The sequence below is a fragment of the Peromyscus leucopus genome, chromosome 3, assembly GCF_004664715.2.
Source record: "Peromyscus leucopus breed LL Stock chromosome 3, UCI_PerLeu_2.1, whole genome shotgun sequence".
Classification (NCBI taxonomy): domain Eukaryota; kingdom Metazoa; phylum Chordata; class Mammalia; order Rodentia; family Cricetidae; genus Peromyscus; species Peromyscus leucopus.
The window spans coordinates 71,951,683-71,970,345 of record NC_051065.1 but is presented as its reverse complement, the minus strand read 5'-3'; the positions used below and the strand labels follow the sequence as shown (position 1 = coordinate 71,970,345).

The following is an 18,663-nucleotide window of genomic DNA, read 5'->3' as shown; positions in this document are numbered from 1 at the left end:
TGTTGGGCTGGGTAGAAAACAAGTTTCTTGCTGCTGCTGCACATAATGTTTTCTTCTTTTAAGGTTCAAAACCACTTTGCCACACAAAAAGCACATTTTTCTTGATGACAGTTCTACCCATGCCACTACCAACTGGTGGCACGATCCTTTCCGTGTGAGCATGCGACCCTGTGGTACAAGGGCCTAGTCCAACATAGGAGGCTTCGCTCAGGGTTTGGGGAAAAGAGGCACGGTTGTGGCGGCAGGAGGAGGAACACTGGGGGAGAAACATTGCTAGTTAGGAATGCAAGCAAGCGTGACTTGCCATGTGCATTTTCCAAGCACTTAACCATCGTTAATTAGTTGGAAACACCCTTCTGAGGTCAAGAGGCAGAGCAGCTCATCTCACACCAAGGAGCCATGGGGATTCATGGGGAGCTGAGTCCCAGGCTGCTGGGGAATAGCTATGGGAAGGTGAATTGGGTTAGCTGGCTGTGCCACATCTTACCATAAAGCATCATTGACAAAGGCACTGTCAGACATTGCAGGCAGCCTGAACCTAACAAATTAAAAGCTGCCTCTATGGCAAAGGGTGAGAAGTCATTAAAACAACCGAGATTTACCCCCCTCCGGTCTGCTTCTGTTGCTGTTATTGTTGGTCTTTTCAGAACTGGTAATGAAGTAACCTGTCCTCTGCGGTCATGAAATGCAGGAATCTCTATGGGATTGCAGTGCAAAGCTTGACTGTTTGGGGAGTGTGGTCTAAGCTGTGCCCTACATGGTGAGGCAGAGGGAGGAAGTGTGTGACTGGAAGGTCCGAGGTCACATCCTGCAGGTGGGTGGGTGGTAGTGCTGGGGATGCTTCCCGCTCAGAACTCATTGGACATCTACTCCATGCGGGTCAGGCTCACACAGGGCGGCCAGGAGAGGAGAGAAGTAGGAAGACTGTCAGCTCATCCCATCCCATGTATGGCCTGGGACTTTTGCACTGAAGGACACCATGATCCACCCACTAACTAGACCCCCAATGATCCTATGGTGGGGCGCATAAAAGGAGGTTATTTTGTCTGCCTCTCCAAGGCTCAATTTCACACTTGGATGGTGGTGAAGTCTTAAATAACCAGGGACCTGAATGGCCTTCAGCTTCTGGAAGAATAGCTTATCACTGAGGCCCTGTGCATCCAAATCTTTGTTTCTTCTCCATCCCTCCATTCTCGGAAGATTAAAAAAAGACTGAGAAGCATTAGCAAACAGACAGCAGCAGTGAGGCAGACAGCCTGGTGGGATAGAAGTGTGTACTGTCCTGCCTTACACCCGGGTCCAGGCCTGCTACAAAATCACCTTCTGACCTCAGACCGTTCTCTTCACATTTCTAAAAGATTTATTTATTTTGATTCATTGTTTTTGTTAATGTCTATGTGTGTGTCTGCCAAGTGTGTGCAGGTTCCCTCAAGGGCCAGAAGAGAGTGTCAGAGCCCCTAGAGCTGAAATCAACATGGTAACTGTGAGCCGCCCAGGTTGTGTGCTGGGAAGAGAACTCTGGTCCTCTGGGAGGAGTAAGTGCCCTTAACCACTGAGCCATCTCCCCACCCTCTCTCTTCACAATTTGGAGTGATTTCAATTTCTGATTCTGTGAAGCAAGTTGGTTGGACAGAAAGACTTCTATGAGTGCATTAGAATTATAGGATTATTTTTCTCTTGCTAAGGGGGGTCCAGATGGTGAGGGGAAATTTTAAATCAAACGTCGCAGCTTGGGACCTTCCCCACCCCACCCCCCAACCCCCCAACCCCCACCCCGAGCTTCCCCTTTGCCCTCAGAAGGAGGAAATGGCAGAAAGTAGTGATGTATGAGCAAAATCAGGAGTCAGAAAAGTCACGTGTCGGGAGGAGGCCTCGGCCTGTGTGAGAGTGGATGCTGGTGAGAGCTACCCTAGAGGGGAAACAACGTAGAGTGGGAGCAATTTACGTCTACATTTATACTAAATGAGCTTATCTTAATTGCTGCTATTATGATTAATTCCAGAGGAATTAAACAGGATCAGCTCTTTCTTACAAGGTGTTGTTGAGCTGACTGAAGCATTATTATAAATAAGAAGGCCAAGAAGAGGTAGATGCAACAAAAGACTTCGTGCTGCATGAAAAAAAAAAAAAAAGAAAAAAAAAAAAAGGAAAGACCTCTACTTGACTATGAAGCGGGAGGATATGAAAGTCTTGGCTTTTTTTTTTTTTTTTTATTGGAACTAAAGCAAACTACGGTAAAGTGCAATCTTAAACCTCATCTTCTGACCTATAAAGAAATGATCACCTAGTCTACAGCTAGCAAGACGGTCTTTCTCTTCACTTCCCTTCCTGCTCATGGTCTCAGTCATCTTCTATGACTAAGTTTACCCTCCTGAAACGGAACACTGAGTGACAATATTTCTCTCTGCATTATTATTTATTATTGTCCCTGTCGTTGTCGGGGGTGGGGTGCAAGTGTACGTATGTGTGCATATACATGTGAGTACAAGCATGGTGCACATGTGGTGGGCAGACAACATCTGGCGTCAGGTCTCATCTTCCACCTGATTGAGGCTGCCTGCCCTAGAGCTTTCAGGCATTCCCCTGTCTCCACTTCTCATCTTGTCACAGAAGCACTAGAATTACAGACAGCTTATGCTACTGTATCTGGCTCTATATGGGTTCTGGGGGACTCAAGCTCAGGTCCTCATGTTCTCCCCACGGAACCATCTTCCTAGTTTTAGAGAGTCCATCTTACAGGTGAAGCAACTGAACCTAGCAAAGTATCAGTGGGTTGTGAAAAAGTATAGTGCTAGCAAATGGCAGAGCCAGATTTGAACCCAGATTTCCCTTGACTCTAACAGCACTCCCGAGGCACAATTACACTGGACCATATTATATTAATGAGCAATGAGGTCCCACCTTTGGAAACAAGCTTGTCCCCTGCTCCTTCCTCTAACAGGGATGCAGGCCCTGTGGTGGGCACAGGGCACAGTCAAGTGGGCAAATAGGCCCCACAGGCAACTAAAGGGCCAGCTGGCCATCTCAGCTCATGGGTACAGCCCAACACGATTTCAATTCTTTAGAGACTCGAGGCTCCTAGTGACTCACGTGTGCATGCAGGGTATCGCAGTGCAGCCTCTTGGGACCACTCTCCCTTTCCAGTGGATGCACAACTGACATATTGCTTGGTAGTTTTTGTAGACTGTGCTATTGTGGGAGGGAGGGATCATTCAGTCCATTCAGTAATTCAGATGGAAAAGTAAAGAATGATAAGGAATTTGAGGCATCGCATGGAGAGACAGCAAAGTATCCAGATGGGTCATGGTTAGTATCTATCATCCTGTTTCTGGGATGATGGCAAACTATTGATTACTTCTTCCTGGGTGCTGCATTGCCGCATCGATCATTAATAAGCTCTCCTGCCAGTTCAGGAAGGAAAGATGTATGGCCTTGTTACGACGTGTCTATGCACTGTGTGGCAGACTCTAAGCCAAGTCAATTTCAGTGTTTAAGAGGATAATTCAAGGAACGGCTTCCGATGTTACCGACACCCGTGAAACACAGCCCACTGGAAGCTCCCAAAGCAGCAGACACTTCAACTAGGATAATGGTGTGTGTTGAGGAAACAATCACAAACTGAAATCCGGGCCAGGGTTTGGATTTCCAATGCTACCCAATTCCTCCTTCCTAGTGGGTATTCCCCTGTTCTGTGCCTCCCAGCCAGGGAGTTAAATAAGCAGTTTTCTGCAACCCCTTGTAAGTTCTAAGGACCCCGAGAACCAACAAGAAATGAGCAGAAGAAAACCCCACTTTCATCTCCAGCGGCTGCAGCTGTAAGTACAGGCCCAGATTCTGCTCACCCTGTTTACTTCCAGGCACATGACAAGACTCATTCTCAACACTAATTTCTGCCCCTTAACCCTGACCTGACCTATATGTAATGTCTATTAATATTGACTGAGTGATTGATTGATTGCAGTGTTGGGGATCAAATCCAGTGCCTCATGCATGCTAAGCTTGCAATTTGTATCACTAAGCAGGACCTGAAGCCCCCCCCCCCCCCCCAGTGAAATTCAGCAATGTTTTCATCACTCAGGTAAAGGCAGCGTCATCCAGCCGCAAGTGCACATCACTCACTGGTGTGATTGCACACTGGGAATTGAATCTAGTTCACTTTTTCTTTTCTTTTCTTTTCTTTTTTTTTTTTTTTTGAGACAAGGTTTCTCCGTGTAGGCCTAGCTGTCCTGGAACTTGCTCTGTAGACCAGGCTGGCCTCAAACTCATAGAGATCTACCTGCCTCTGCCTCCCAAGTGCTAAGATTAAAGGCATACTCCGACACTGGCCCATGTCAGTTTTTTTATTCTCAAAGCCCCCATTGTGCATGCCTAAGATACCCGGGTCCCTTCCCCAAACTGCATGGCCTGCCACACCCCTTTCACCCAGGCCAGGAAAAGCTAGCAGGTTTTATGGGGCTAGTCCTTGCCTCATTTTTCACCAGCACTGCTTTTACTGTTCTGCTGCTGGTACCTCGTACCTGCTCTGTGTGATGGGTTTGTGCATTTGTAAGTTTGTGGTCTCAACTTCACCATGAACTGAGAAGAAAACTATGACTCCCCATATATGGGGGAACTGGGAGAATGCCCCTCAGTTTAGATGCTTGGTTCCTGGAACAAAAAGAAGGAAGATGTCCTAAGAGAAAGCCCGGGGAAAGAAGAACTCCTGGGAAGAAGATTCAGCCTAGAGTCTGGGAATAGCAGCCACAGCAGTGACAAGTGTCCTCAGGAGGTGTCTCCCCCATGGCAGTTGCTGGTATGCTGTTGTGAATTCACTAACAGCTGGGGACCCTCTCCACAGGCCCATAGGGGTCTGGTTCTGTGCATTTTACAGAGGAGAGAGGTCAGATTGTACAGAGGTTCAGTAGCTTTCCAAAGTCACACAGGTGGTAGGTAGAACGGTGATCTGAGCCCAGGCTTCTAGATCCCAAAGGCCACATCCTGCAAGAGATTCCACAGACCCAGGATGTGACACCTCCCCATTTCCATCCCCTTCCTTCTTGTCATAGGTGAGAGCGAACGGCAGCGTTTGGCTGTAGGTTTGGCATTGATCTGTCCTGTGTCTCTTTTCTGGTGTTCCCACAGCCCTGTCTTCTCCTTCCCTTCTGGCATAAAAACATGGCCCAGGGTCCCCTGTGGAAGCCAGTGTCCACTGAGGCCAAGCTCCAAATGAATGGTGAACAAGTACGACACCAGCGGCCTCCCTTCAATGGCCGCCTGACAGTGTTCACAGACAGGCACCGCCCTGGGACCTCTTTCCCACTGAGTGACTTGTCATGGTGGTGGTGGGTGTTTTTCAGGGCTGGCATGTGAGTCCTGGACTAGAACACCTGACTCTCTGCTTTTACATGGAAAATCATTAATGCTGACCAGTGCAAGCCAGTCTGGGAAGATCGTTTGCAGACCTGGACTGGACTGGACTGGACTCTATACCATCATTTTCTAAGATGTTGCTATTAGGAGAAATAAGGTAAAGGTATAATGGTGTCTCTCACGTAAATTCTTTAACTCATGTGAATCAACAATTACCCAAGCAAAGTTAAAAAACACCCCTGTCTTCCAAAAAACCCAGAACAGTCATCCAACAATGACAAAAGTGATATCTAGTGTCACAGAGGGTGTAGTGGGTTAGAGACCCCTGTTTAGGATTCTGTGGGTCACAAAATAAGGCATTTCTGATCACTGGTATATAGCTCACAGTAAGGTCAAGAACTCTGGCTCTCAAAAAAAAGGAAAGAAAGAAAGAAAGAAAGAAAGAAAGAAAGAAAGAAAGAAAGAAAGGAAGGAAGGAAGGAAGGAAGGAAGGAAGGAAGGAAGGAAGGAAGGAAGGAAGAAAGAAAGAAAGAAAGAAAGAAAGAAAGAAAGAAAGAAAGAAAGAAAGAAAGAAAGAGAAAAGAAAAGAAAAAGAAAAAAAGCAAGTGTACCTTCTCTGTTCCCGAAGGGTCTCAACACACCGCTGATACCCACCGAGCTATGCCTAATGACTACAGACTAAGGACCTTCACTCTGGGTGAGTTCCCTCACAGGTGGGCATGTATGGTTATTCCCAATACGATGCTGACTCCACACACTCTTAGTACAGGCTTTATCATTGGCCACCAGGATACCAGAGAGAGAGAGAGGTGGGGTGGGAGGGAGTATGAAAAGCCTGCTACTTGGAATTTGCCTGGAAAATAGAAGTCTTGTTCAGGAAAACTATGGGACAAATACAAGCATTTAGGACTTTTTCACGATCTTTAAAAGTTTAGCTTTAAATTTCATTTCAAAACTTGGCACTCACTCAAGCGCTCAGCCATGGAGCATTTGTCAAGCATACATATATCCTTAGCACCGAAACAAACAACAAGATCCAACACAGGGTATCTCTTGAACTTGTGTGAACTTGAACTTGGATGAAAATGAGGCCATGCATCCAGCGGAGATGCAGACTTTGGAAGTGTCTGCTTCTTGTAAATACCGTTCTTCCCCATGCAAGCAAGGGTGGTCCCACGCTCCTCTTCACCCCAGTTTATGTATATGGGGGGGGGGTGCAGCCTAGCTGAAACAGTCGTGGGACCAGGAGCTTCCCCCTTGCCTCTTGTGCCACAGGTTGACAGACAAACCTAGTTAATGACGTCACAAAGAAGGCTCTTCATGGGTAGTGCTAGAAAACTACGGATGGCGTCACATAAGGAATGAATCTTCATTCCAAAAAAGTGGGGCTGAAAATAAAGCAAGTTTCCAAACAGGCAGAGGCAGCCCCTCTTTACCCTTCCCCATTCATTTCTTCGGGAACTCGAATGCCAGCTGAGTGTAAAATGTATCTTTCTCTGAAAAGCTATGCCCATGCCTTTCGGCATGCGTCATTATTGTATATATGTATGTGTGTGTGTGTGTGTGTGTGTGTGTGTGTGTATATATATATATATATATATATATATGATACACATAAAGCAATTGCACCTGCTCTATGGCTGGGAAACTGAGAGAAGGGACTTCAGTGATGGTGAAAGGTAGGCTTCATGTGTGCAGGAGGAGGGGCTGAGCTAGCTCCATCCCTCACATTTAAAATACAGGCTTGCTGTACCCAGCAAGGCAAGCTCAGAGATAGATTCTGGCCCCTCCCCCCTTTCTCCAGAAAGCACTTCTCCAGCCTCTGTTCCCCTTTCACCTCTGGTCAGAAAGGAGGGAGTGGAAAGACCGATAGCATGTCATGATTAATTTCACACAAAATATGCAAACACCTTGCAGGGATGGACCCCTTGCCTCTGTTCACATTGATCTGCCTGATAAACCAGGTTAAATAAGCCAGGAGAAGGGCAGAGGCCCCACGGGGTGAGCTGGGCTTGCTCTCTCCTTTTAGGAGCTTTTATTGCACATACAATACCAAATCCACATATCGTACAAAAAGGTAGCGCTGATTTTTGACACAGAAGTCTCTGTTTCCCCGTCTCTGAGAGCATCAGAAACTGATTCATTCCTCCTAACCATGTATTAGTGTCAATCCATTACTCTACTATTAACTTGTTTCTAAAACAAATCAATCAAGGTTTTTTTTTAATCACCACTCCCACAACTCCCAGGATATGAAATTAAGAAGACGACTGTCGTCAAGACAGCCCTAGATCACGTCCGGCGCCACGTGGAACAATTTTAACAGAAGTTAAAATTCTGAAGAAAATGCACACTCACTGCTAACTGGAGCAAAATGACAGTGGGAGACTGCTGCTACTTTTGAGCGTCATCAGATACTACTTTAAAGTGTATCTGTAAATCCTCAACCAACAGAACACCACAGCCACGAACTCTCTCCTCAGCACCACACAGACTCCTGTCCCAATCATTCACAATTCACCGGCTATACTCAGAAATCCCTCCCAACCCCACCCACCACCACCCCATCACTGAGACCGTTTATGAAAAGAACCGTTTGGGGGGTAGGTAGAGGGAGAGGGAGAGGGAGAGGGAGAGAGAGAGAGAGAGAGAGAGAGAGAGAGAGAGAGAGAGAGAGAGAGAGAGAGAGAGAGAGAGAGAGAGAGAGAGAGAGAGAGAATGAGTTCTGGTGGAGGAAAATAATATACAGCTGTAATAATACCGTGTTTTTAAAATACCATACTATAGTTTTACTTTTAATAATAAAAGATAAAAAAGGGGTGTCTGTGAATAATTAGAGGTTGCAGTCTGAAGCCAGTTAAAGTCACTGCAATCGATAATAAACTGAAAACCCCCTGAGAGCAGGTAAATGCCTTGCAACACTGACCCCCTCTCACGTTACTTAACTACCCTGTGGTTCTTGCATTACATCACCATTCCAGCCATTGGTCCCTGCGTTTTAACTCTCTCCCTGTCTCCTCCGATTAGGAGCAACACAGCAGCGAAGAAACTTCTCCGGAGTTTGCTCTCTCTCGATTTGCTTTTTTATGTGTGGCTTTTTTTGCTCCTGCGGCTTCGGTGGGGTTGACTGATTTCCCCCCTCTAGCCCGGCCTCTAAACTCATTCAGGTCTCTGTACTAGGAAGAAAAAAAAAAAAAAAAAAAACTCTGATCAAAGTGAAAAGAAATGCCTCTTCCAGGCGAGAAGAGGAGCCGAGGGGCTGGGGAAAGGGGGAAGACGGGAAACAAAGAGGGCAGAAAAGCGAGAAAGGGGAGAGGAAGGAGGAAGACTCCACACAGAAAGAAGTAGGGGCCCCCAAAGTCTCTAAAATCAAGAAACAGAAAATAAAATTACAAACCAACCTCATGGACATCACTGAGGCTGAATTCCCTCCTGAGGTGCAGAACATGAGAGCTGTGGAATGAGTGTGTGTAGAATTTGAGCCAAAGCTTAACTAGCTTGAGTGAGTCATATCCTTCCCATTTGATTCCAGGCCAAGCGATGATGTAATGCGCTGGCCCTTCTTTAGCGCCCTGCTCTGGCTCTCTCCCTCTGGCTCCTCTGCTCGCTCTCTTTCTCCTGGGCTCGCCCTCCTCCCCCTTCTCCTTTTTAGCTCAGTGCTGGTGAAGTCACCATTTAAATCTGGCAGAACTGAAGCAAAAACTTCAATGTAACCAAAACAGCCCCAGGCCGGGTTCCAGGCTCAGGGCCTTCGTGGTGCAATCGCCCTTAGAAACCGGTAAACAGAGTAGGAAACAGTGCTGTCCGGGATGGCCCACAGCTGCCATAGGAGCTCAGAGAGAGACCCCCGGGGGTCTGCAGCCAGGGGCGGCGGCGTTGTTCTGCTAGAAATAAATAAATAATAAATAAAGCAAGCTGGGTTTGGAAAGCGCCCTGAGTTTGGAGCTAGGGTAATCACAATGAAGAATTAAGAACACCAATACCAGAGAGGGGACAGGTTGAAGGACCAAGAATCAAAAGCCAAGCAAAGGGCTTCAGCTCAGAACCAGGTGACAGGCTTTCTTTCCACTCTCTGTGAACAGTTTTTTTTTTTTTTTGTTGTTGTTTTTTTTTTTTTTTTCCTGGAGCTGCATGGTATTTTCTGCTGCAGAATGCCATGCCCCTACTCCACTCCCTCACCCTTGAGTTCTCATATCTGACCTCCCTGTCAGCAAGGGCAAAACCACTTCTGGTCCAAACACGCGCCTGTGTTTGGCGCCCTCAAGGACTGTGAAATCGAAGTCATTTCTCCCTCCCTGGGCCGCTCTGGTTCTTTAACGTGCTAAGAGAAAAGGACCTCTGCAGCCCAGTGGAAACCTTGTCTTTCTGAGGTTAGCTCTCTGCTCTCAGGGACCTCGCCAAAGAGAGGATAGGAAAATGATGTGGCCCCTTCACAACAAAAGACAAGCATCCTATTCATTACCTTGCTGCAGGGATGGGATGAGCGTGTCTGGTGGGGCTGCGTGTTTTAAGAGTGTATAGGGAGAGCAATCTCTCTCTCTCTCTCTAATTACAGAGGGAAGAAAACAGCCTGGGAGTGGTGGAGAAACCAAACGTTATCTTCACAAATGATAGCAAAACCCTTTTAATTGCTGAATTTTGCCCCTACGTCAACTCGCCACACAGGGTACCCAGAAAAGTCCCAGCTCTGGGCACCTTTGTTAGCACAGTCCTTCTTAGTCCATCTTTTCTATTTCCCATCACAACTGTGTGCCTCCTCAAAAAGAAAAAAAAAGAGTAATGTTTTTGAAAATGGGAAGCTCACTAGGAGTTTTTTTTTTTTTTAAACCACAAAAGCAGAAGAAAGGCATGAGGTTGCATTTCACCCCCAAAACATGATCACAGCTTTAACTCCAGTCTAGTGCCCTTGTCACTGTGTGCCAGTAAATCGGGAACGTGATTAAAACACATCTCTTCACATGCCACAAAGCAGAGAGGAAACTTTAGTTCCGGGAAATCGCTTAGCTTACCAAAGGTACCTGCTGTTGAGGGTCCAGACCTGTTCATCTGGATCCATTGGAATTTAACTCAGCTTCAGGGACTATCACTTCACTCAGGATGAAGAGCAAAATAGCAAGATTTGCCCCACACTTTCATGACCCGGGGTGGGGGGCGGCGCTGGGGACTGAAGGAGCCTTCACTGGCAAGCTGCCCTCTGTCATGACATCCTCAATTGATGCTGAGGCCACCGTGGCTCTCGGTGACACCTTTATCAAGGCAGGCAGCTCTGAATTAGAGGTGACCAGCCATAATTACAGCTGGCGCCACTGAAGCAACGTGCCCTGACGGCGGCAAATGCGGTTGTTAGAGTTTGGTCCACCGTGTCAGTGGCCTGTATAACTCACTTACGTCTCACTGACCAAAAGCAGCCATTGATTTTTCTTCTTCTGCAGGGAATAAATAAAACAAAATTTTCAACAGCTCCTACAATCTATAATTCCAAGTCAGCTTGGCAAAATTTTGTATAAATGACTTTCACCTTTTTAGAAGAGACTTACATTTTTTTCCATTTTACCCCCTCCTACCCCTACCCGCCCCCCAATATTCTTCCTTGTCTTGGTTTCCATACTTAATGTGTTGGTGTTATTATTTTAGGCATATCGAAATAGCTATGGGGTGGGGTCTTCCAAACTGATATTTTCCTATACACTCAATATGCTACGCCTAGGGGTTGTTTCATCCCACATCATAGGGACTGGATTAAGCTGTTGAGTGAGGGGCCTCTGCTGTGTTTGAGTGAAGTAGGCATAAAGATTTCACCCAGAGAACCTCCCTGGCTTTCCCTGGAAAGCTGCAGAGATGACAGCTTTGGCCCAAGCCTGACCAAGACCTCTGCTGAGGGCCTCAGGTATCAGTGTTCTTTCTAGGATGAGGCTGGCCCGAGGAGTCCAGAGTAGGCAAGTGAACCTCAGATCCCAGAGTCACATATCCAGGGAGTTCAGTATTTCCAGAACTCATCCATACTCCAAGGACCCAGAAATGCCTACTATACCTGATCAGGAATGAGGCATCAGGGTCCCACTGTCCCAGAGCCCAAAAGTCCCAATACAGCTTCTTCAGGAAAAACAAATAAGAGAATACTGCTTCGTCTGAGTGCTGGACTGAGTTGAGACCAATTGCAGAGCTCAAAGAGGTCTGAATGTTTAATCTTATGTACACTTTCTGGCTGAAGTGTGTCTTTCCTTCTGCTGCTTCTAAACCGAGCAATGGCTGCTAGGCATCTCCCACTGGAAAAGAAACCCCGACTTCCCTCCCATGCGGAGCTAATGGGAGAGACTATGCTAATCCCCACAGGAAATTCCCCTCCAGACCTCCTTTCTCACCCATGATGCCCCCCTGCCCCCACTCCAGTTCCTCCATGTTCAGACTTCTTCTAAGGAAAGCATGCTTTTAGGTGGGGACTGGTACAGGACAGTCATCCTGGTGGGAACCTTCACTGAAGTAGCCCTGGCCAGCCAGCGGGCTAGGCCCTCAGACTAGCCAGCTCAGTCAGGATTCCTTCCAACACCCTCCTCTGCAGAACCGTCATCCTTGAGGAGAGGGTGGCGGGTACCACGCAGCTGTTCCATGTAACTCACTCAGACTCCCAGCTCCTGATGACACGTTCGGCTCCAAAGAAGAGGAAACCTCTGAGATTTGAGCCCCTTTGGATTCTTTCCAAAACACCCTGCTCTAAAAGGCACAACAGGACTTGCAGGAGCTGAAAGGCCCAACAGCCAAGGAAAGGAAGCTTTCTGTACTGGTGAATTTCTGAGCTCCATTACACTATGGAAGACACAGACAGCAATGTAAGAAATAAGGACCCTTCCTAGAGAGAGCTGGCATTTTTTTTTTGTTTTGTTTTTTTCTTTTAAGCTTCATCTATTCCCCTCAAGGAAAAGCATGCCATCTTCTCCCAGACATTGTTTTTAAAATTTAACCCATGATTCCTCCAGCCTCTGGGGAATTTGAGAGGCCAGATAATTTCAGAGTTAAATAAGCTGTAATGACTATCACATGTAATCAGTCATAAACCTAGTATTAAAAATTATTCCCCCAAATGTGGCATCTCTTCCTTTTTTAATTTACAATAACCATCCAGGTGGTTTTCCAAGGACCCCTTTGCAAATTGCTTCCAGCGAACCTTCCGGTCACAGACCACTGCACACCCACATGGTGTCACTCAGCATTCCTTTCAACTTGGGTGTCCCGTGTTTTCACAGTGGACAGAGGTTGAGGGGTGTTGGCGGCATGTCTCCTAAACCATGTGCAAACAGGACTAGCAGGCTTAGATCACTGGGCCTGCTAATACCAACCCTAGGCTCACCCAGGAGAAAGTCAGGCCTTGAGTGATTTGTCCTTGGTTACTCTTATCTGGTACCTAGTGCAACTCCTATAGCCTGGCACCAAGTAGCCTCAGGCAGCTCACTGGCCATTCTTATGTCAAATGCCGTGTGCAATGTTCTGAAGAGGCAATTCTGAATGAAAGGTCATGACCATCTAATGACAGGAAACTTTATGGGTAGGTAGGTACTAGGAGGTTATGTGAGACCTTTGATAGTCCTAAATTATCACCACTGATTTTGATTACATGTTTCCCTCAATTTTTATTTCACTCTTCAAATATAGATACCACCATATCACTCAAAGCTGTCATACAGTCTGAAAGGCAAGTGGCCTGAAGCATGATCCTAATTAGTCTTATCAATAAAAACCCGGAGTCAGATATGGAAAGGGTGAAAGCTGAAAGATCAGAGAAGCAGAACAGCAGCCACTGGAGACTTCTTACCTCTACGAATCCTCACACCGAATGGGGGGCTGAGATCCTGTCACCACCTGCCTTATATTCCTGTCTCCACATCCCAAGGGCTGGGATTAAAAGTGTGTACCACTGCGCCAGACTCTTGTTTCTCTTTTAGACTGGTTCGTTTTCATGTAGCCCAGGGTGGCCTTGAACCCCTGATCTTCTTGTTTCCTCCTCCCAAGTGCTGGGATGAAAGATGTGTGCAACCACAGCCTGGTCTCTATGGCTAACTAGTGGCTAGATCCACCCTCTGATGTCCAGGCAAGCTTTATTTGTCAGAACACAAACAAAAGATCACACAACAGTGGCCACCACTGGATATTTGTTGAGTAGACAAGTGAATACACTTGTCAGTTCAAGGATTATCTGGACTATGCTTGTCTTACTGGACACAAGGGCCATTTTTGGCATCCTGATTTAGAAACAGGTCAGGTCCAGAGAGCACCTTCCCATGTCCTTCTCAAAAGCCATTTGCTTCTATTTTCTTACAGGTCTTTCTTCTTGCAACCGAGGCCTTAGCAGGTATCTGGCTCATGAGGAGTAAGTCCCCAAGAAATTTGACTGAATCCCAGCCAGTCACTGAACAGGCTGCCCAGTGCTCCCTGGACCTTCTCTTCCCTAGAAGATTCTGCTCCCTTTCCTCTCTTACTGTCATTATTTTTCATTTTGTTTGTTTGTTTTGGCTTTAAATTCCTTAGGGCCTAGCAGGCCTGGGATGGCAAAAAAAAAAAAAAAAAAAAAAAAATCCAGGGAGGTTGCAGGCTGGCCTTCCTCCTCCCTGCTCTGCACTTTCTCCTCAGAGGCCTTCAGGTTCCCCTGACCCCTTTCCTGAATCCACAGGTAGATGTGGAAGATGAACAGTGGGGTTTTACAAGGAACCGCTGAAACAAGACCATGTCTCCCCATTTCCCACGTGACATCTCCAGTGAATTGAAAATTAAGGCGAGAAGACCCAGAGGAGCCCCTTCTGGTGCTCTTCATATAGCTTTGGAGGTATCCCAAGGAAAAATAGACTGATACTAGGACCCACTCATGCCAAAACGAGTGGCTGTGTCTCTGTAACCCAGGGGAGGGGCTGTAGAAGGGGCAAAGGAACCGTAAGGATGCCACAAGATGGATGAAACAGATGAGATAATCATGCTTTTGTTGAGAGATTTTAGAAGATCAGAGCCCAGTGAAGTTGTTAGCCTACACTGCATCCATGTCTTCATGCCAAGAGGAGTCAGGGCATGGGCCAGTAGTGGACCAGAACTGGCTCAGAGCAATTAATCCCAGGCATGTAATAAAGCAGGGAAAGGAAGCCTTCGTGGCTCAGTTGGGTATCTCCATGAAGGGAGATGGTCTACCAGATGTCCACTTTCCACTCAGATCCGGTGCAGGGACTGAGTTAGTGAGGCAGAAGCACATAAGCAGGTTATAAAAGTCAAGAAGACACTTACTCCAGGGACAGACAGACAGACTGAGACGCATAGGCAGGATACAAAGCTGCCGGTTCCTGCTGTCTCCCACGAGTCCAGGCCCGTGCTGAAAGCGACAGCTGTCCAAATGCTCATGAACACTGGTAATGCTCAGCAAAGCCACGGTGCTCTGATGAAAAGAGGGAGCCATACCTGCCACGGTCTGGACATTTCCAAAGGCACGCTATTTTCTATTAGTGTCTCCATTTTGGCAACTCCACAATCATTAGGCTCCCATTCATTTTCTTCTCACTATATTACTCATGTGGAGCATAATTATGGTCTTCTCTATTACGTCTAAAAATTGTAGAAGCAGTAATATTGCTTTGTTTTGTGTTATCAGCTGCATCTACAATACGATCACTAACCACCTTGACCTGAGCACTGAATGAAAAGTAGTCTAATACAAAGACAGGGACATAACCACAATCCTTTCCCCCACACTGCTCTGTATCAAGGCTATAGTTCCTTTAATCACCCAGGCACAGTTTGTGACAGTTTTGAGTTCAGAAGCTGTCACTGCTCCTGACCTGGCAAGTATGGTGGAGAACGTATGAAGACAGCCATCTCTTGCAAATGTCACGCTTGTGGTCAGAGAACCGTTCAAAGAGGCAGGCATAGAGTGGGAGAGGAAGAGAGGTTTGTTGTGTAACCTCAAAAAGTAGAAATGAGAGAGATGGTCTCCCTGGTCCTGAGGGTCTCACACTACTCCCATGAGCTTGGCCACTTCACTTCCATATATCCGAGTCTCATCAGGGCCACACTCTGACCCAACACTGCAGACTCCATACCTTCAGCTCACCTGGTCCCACTCCACTGTCTCCAAGACAAACCTGTGGCTACCAGAACTCGACCATATTTGGCAGAGAAGTTTGTAAGGCAAATCAGCCAGTAGGGACTTTCAAAATCAGTGAAAAATAGCATATCATACATGCTGTAAATTCTAAACACTAAGTTAGCCTCTTTATGAATCACCTTGCCCTTACTTCTAAATTCCTGGCCACTGCACATTGTAGTCATCCCTTGACACCAGAGAGGAGTTGGCTCAAGGATACCTGTGGGTACCGGAACCCAAGTATAGTCAAATCCTGTCTATAAATTGGCACAGCAATGGCATATAACCTATGCCCATCTACCCATATGCACTAATGACTTGTCTGAACAAAACCCCTAAAGATATTTTCTGCTGGCTGTTTTTTTAATTGTTAAAACTGTTTACACACACACACACACACACACACACACACACACACACACACACACACACACGGCTACAAAGGTAATGATAGATTTGAAGAGCTTTTGAGAACATTAAAAAATGCTAAGGAAGGCTAAACTATGGAAGTGTACTTGTGTTTCCATTCACTAGGAGTCCAGCTGTGGGACTTTGTGCAGCTGATAACTGACCTCTCTTTGAAGGGAGCGGTGTCTCAGCACGGATTGACTAAGAGGGTTTCTACAGGAAGACTTCTCCAACACTTCTGCCTGCGTGAATGGGAAGGTTCTTTTTTCTTGTTTTAAACCTCAACGCTTGTCCCTTCCAAACGAAATTATCTGTGTTTTGATTAACTGGGCCCCTGAGTTAAAATGTTGGTTTTGATAAGGGACAATAAATGAAAGAGAAACTGCTGAGATAATATTTTGGTTTCCAAATCCACTTCCACATTCTGCTGTCCTTCTCAGGCCCGTACATGACTGTGGTTTCTTTATTTACACCAGAATCCTGGAAGGAAAGGTGCAGTTAATCCTGCCTTACAATGAGGTTTGCCTCTGAGCTCTGAGCAAATGGTTGCAATGCCTCTTTCGTGTGCACTGGTATGTTTCAGTCTTTCCAAAGGCATAGTACAATGTGATTAATAAACGTTTCGCTTTGTCCTATGAGAGGGAAGACAGATTAGTTATGATGTCCAAGAGAGTTCATAAAAAAAGGTCCCAAACTTCTCTTTCTTCACAAAGTTGAGCATTCTTCTGACATTAATAGAAATAGGAAGGAAATTGAAACTGAGGTACCATCTGCATTTATCCCAGTACGCATTCTCTGATATTTCCTTTTTTAAAAAATGTTTTTAGTCTTTGGAAGTTCCATACATTTACACCAAGTTCGTTGATCATATCCATCCACAGCTATCCTCCTCTGACTCCTCCTAGTTCTCCCCACTTAGCTCCCCTCCCAACTTTATGTCCTCTTAAAAAATAATCTCAGCGATTCTCAGATTCTTGGAAATGTGTGCTTGGAAATGCCTGGCTACAGCATCAAAATGAAGATTTCTAGGTGTACTCTGAGGTATTGTGTAAGTAAATGTAGAGGTTAAAGAATGTGTATTTAAAAAGTATTTTGAAAACTCCCAGCTATTTTGATGATGGTTTTTTTATACACTAAATTATGAGAAAGACTAAATTCTAGCTGGCCGTCTTAGGACGGCCATTCTATAAGCATAGAAACTATAAATAAATGCTAAAGCCAGGTGTTGTATCCTGTGCCTATACTCTCCAGTACTCAGGAGGCTGAGGCAAGGATTGCTTAAGCCAGGTAGCTCAAGACTAGCCTGAGCAATCAACATATAGTAAGAACTTATCTCAAACAAAACAACAACAACAAAAACCAACAACTTTGTTTTGAAATAAAATAAATAGGGGCTAAATGTATAAGTCAGTTGTAGAGCACTTTCTCAGCATTCTTGAGACCTTGGCTCAATTCCCAATACTACGGGGGACAGGGGGAGTAAATAAATAAAATGAACAAAAGAAAATAAATATTATATGTGCATTTTTCTCTGCTGCTTGTGTTCTAAAGAAGCCAGGATTGCTCTCTACTTTCTACTTCTTAAGGTAAAAAGAATGTAGTGATCTGTCTGCAAATGACCAAACCTCTAAGGACTGAGTGTCATGTTGCTTCCAAAACAGGAAGCCTATGGTGGGTAGAAAGAAAACATACATGTTCACAGCAACATGACACCCATCTGCATGGTTTGTGGAATTGTGGTCTCCAGGACCCCTGATAAGATTGGCGTTTCCTGACCTGTGGCTAATTTTGCAAGGCATTCCCCCTTCTGTTTACTTTCAATGCCTCCAGATGTTTATTTTGCAATGTTTCTCCTCTCTTAATGTGATAGTCACAGTGAGGCGGTGGGGGGCTATTGGTGTGAGGACTCTTTCATGGTCCTAGTCCACTATACCTTCGACATAAGATGGTTATTTTCTTGAAATTTAGTTGAGCATCAAAGATGGTTCTGGTTCTGGATCCTCATGAATGCTGCACTGTCCGACACAGGGTTCTTGTCTTTAGGGTCCTTTATCCACTATTTGCCCTAAAGGGTATTCAAAGCATGTTTTAGAAGCCTTTCATTCCTAGCCTTGTCAAGTGCCATAGCATTTAAGAGGAGAAAATGCCTGTCTATCCACATCTAAAAATCGAGAGTGACTGATGAAGGGGAATAGGGTCACAACCTGTGAGTCATCAAGGGCTCCATCTGCTGAGAAGCGAGACTGAAGTGTCTGAATTACAATGATCCACCTTGTAAAGTTTTGGTTTGACCAACTCTTTGTCATACTGATCTTGTCATGGGACCACAGAAACAGCTATTAAAATGGATATCACTATATAAGCCCAGGGAACAGACACACAGGAAACCTTGGTAGATGCTGAATGCCTAGGAAGAGGAATGAATAACAATAACAATAGCACAATGACTTATGCACAGGGATGGTAGAGAGGCGGGAGGTATCTAGAGACAGCATTGGTTGACTGTGGTGTTCTGGAACATAAAGGACCGAACACCTGAAAGATAAACATCCTTACAAAAGCAAGAGACCTCTGACACGTTTCTTGCTATTATGTAAATTTGTTTGTTTGTTGAGACGTGGCCTTGCTATGTCTCCCAAGATGGCCTCCAATTCAAGATCCTCTTGCCTCAGCCTCCAAAGAGTCAGGATGACTGGCATGTGTCAGCACATGCAGCAGTTGATTGAGCTTTTTTGTTTATGTTGTTACTTATGACCTCTCTAGCATGGGGCCACCAAGTCCCTTTCAACTCT

The 18,663-nt window shown here is 45.8% G+C and overlaps 1 protein-coding gene across 2 annotated transcripts in view; it reads right to left on the bottom strand.

Annotated features, from left to right (window-relative positions):
* Creb5 (cAMP responsive element binding protein 5) overlaps positions 1-18,663 on the bottom strand; it is a 398,130-nt gene that overhangs the window by 117,084 nt on the left and 262,383 nt on the right. Inside the window, exon 1 of one of the 2 annotated variants that reach the window (XM_037203763.1) lies at positions 8,751-8,985. The exons of the other annotated variant lie outside the window; for it this stretch is intronic. Within the exon in view, the coding sequence (XP_037059658.1) occupies positions 8,751-8,797 (47 nt within the window). The 5' untranslated portion in view covers positions 8,798-8,985. Of the gene's footprint in view, positions 1-8,750; positions 8,986-18,663 lie in introns of those variants that run through there. 2 annotated transcript variants of the gene reach the window in all.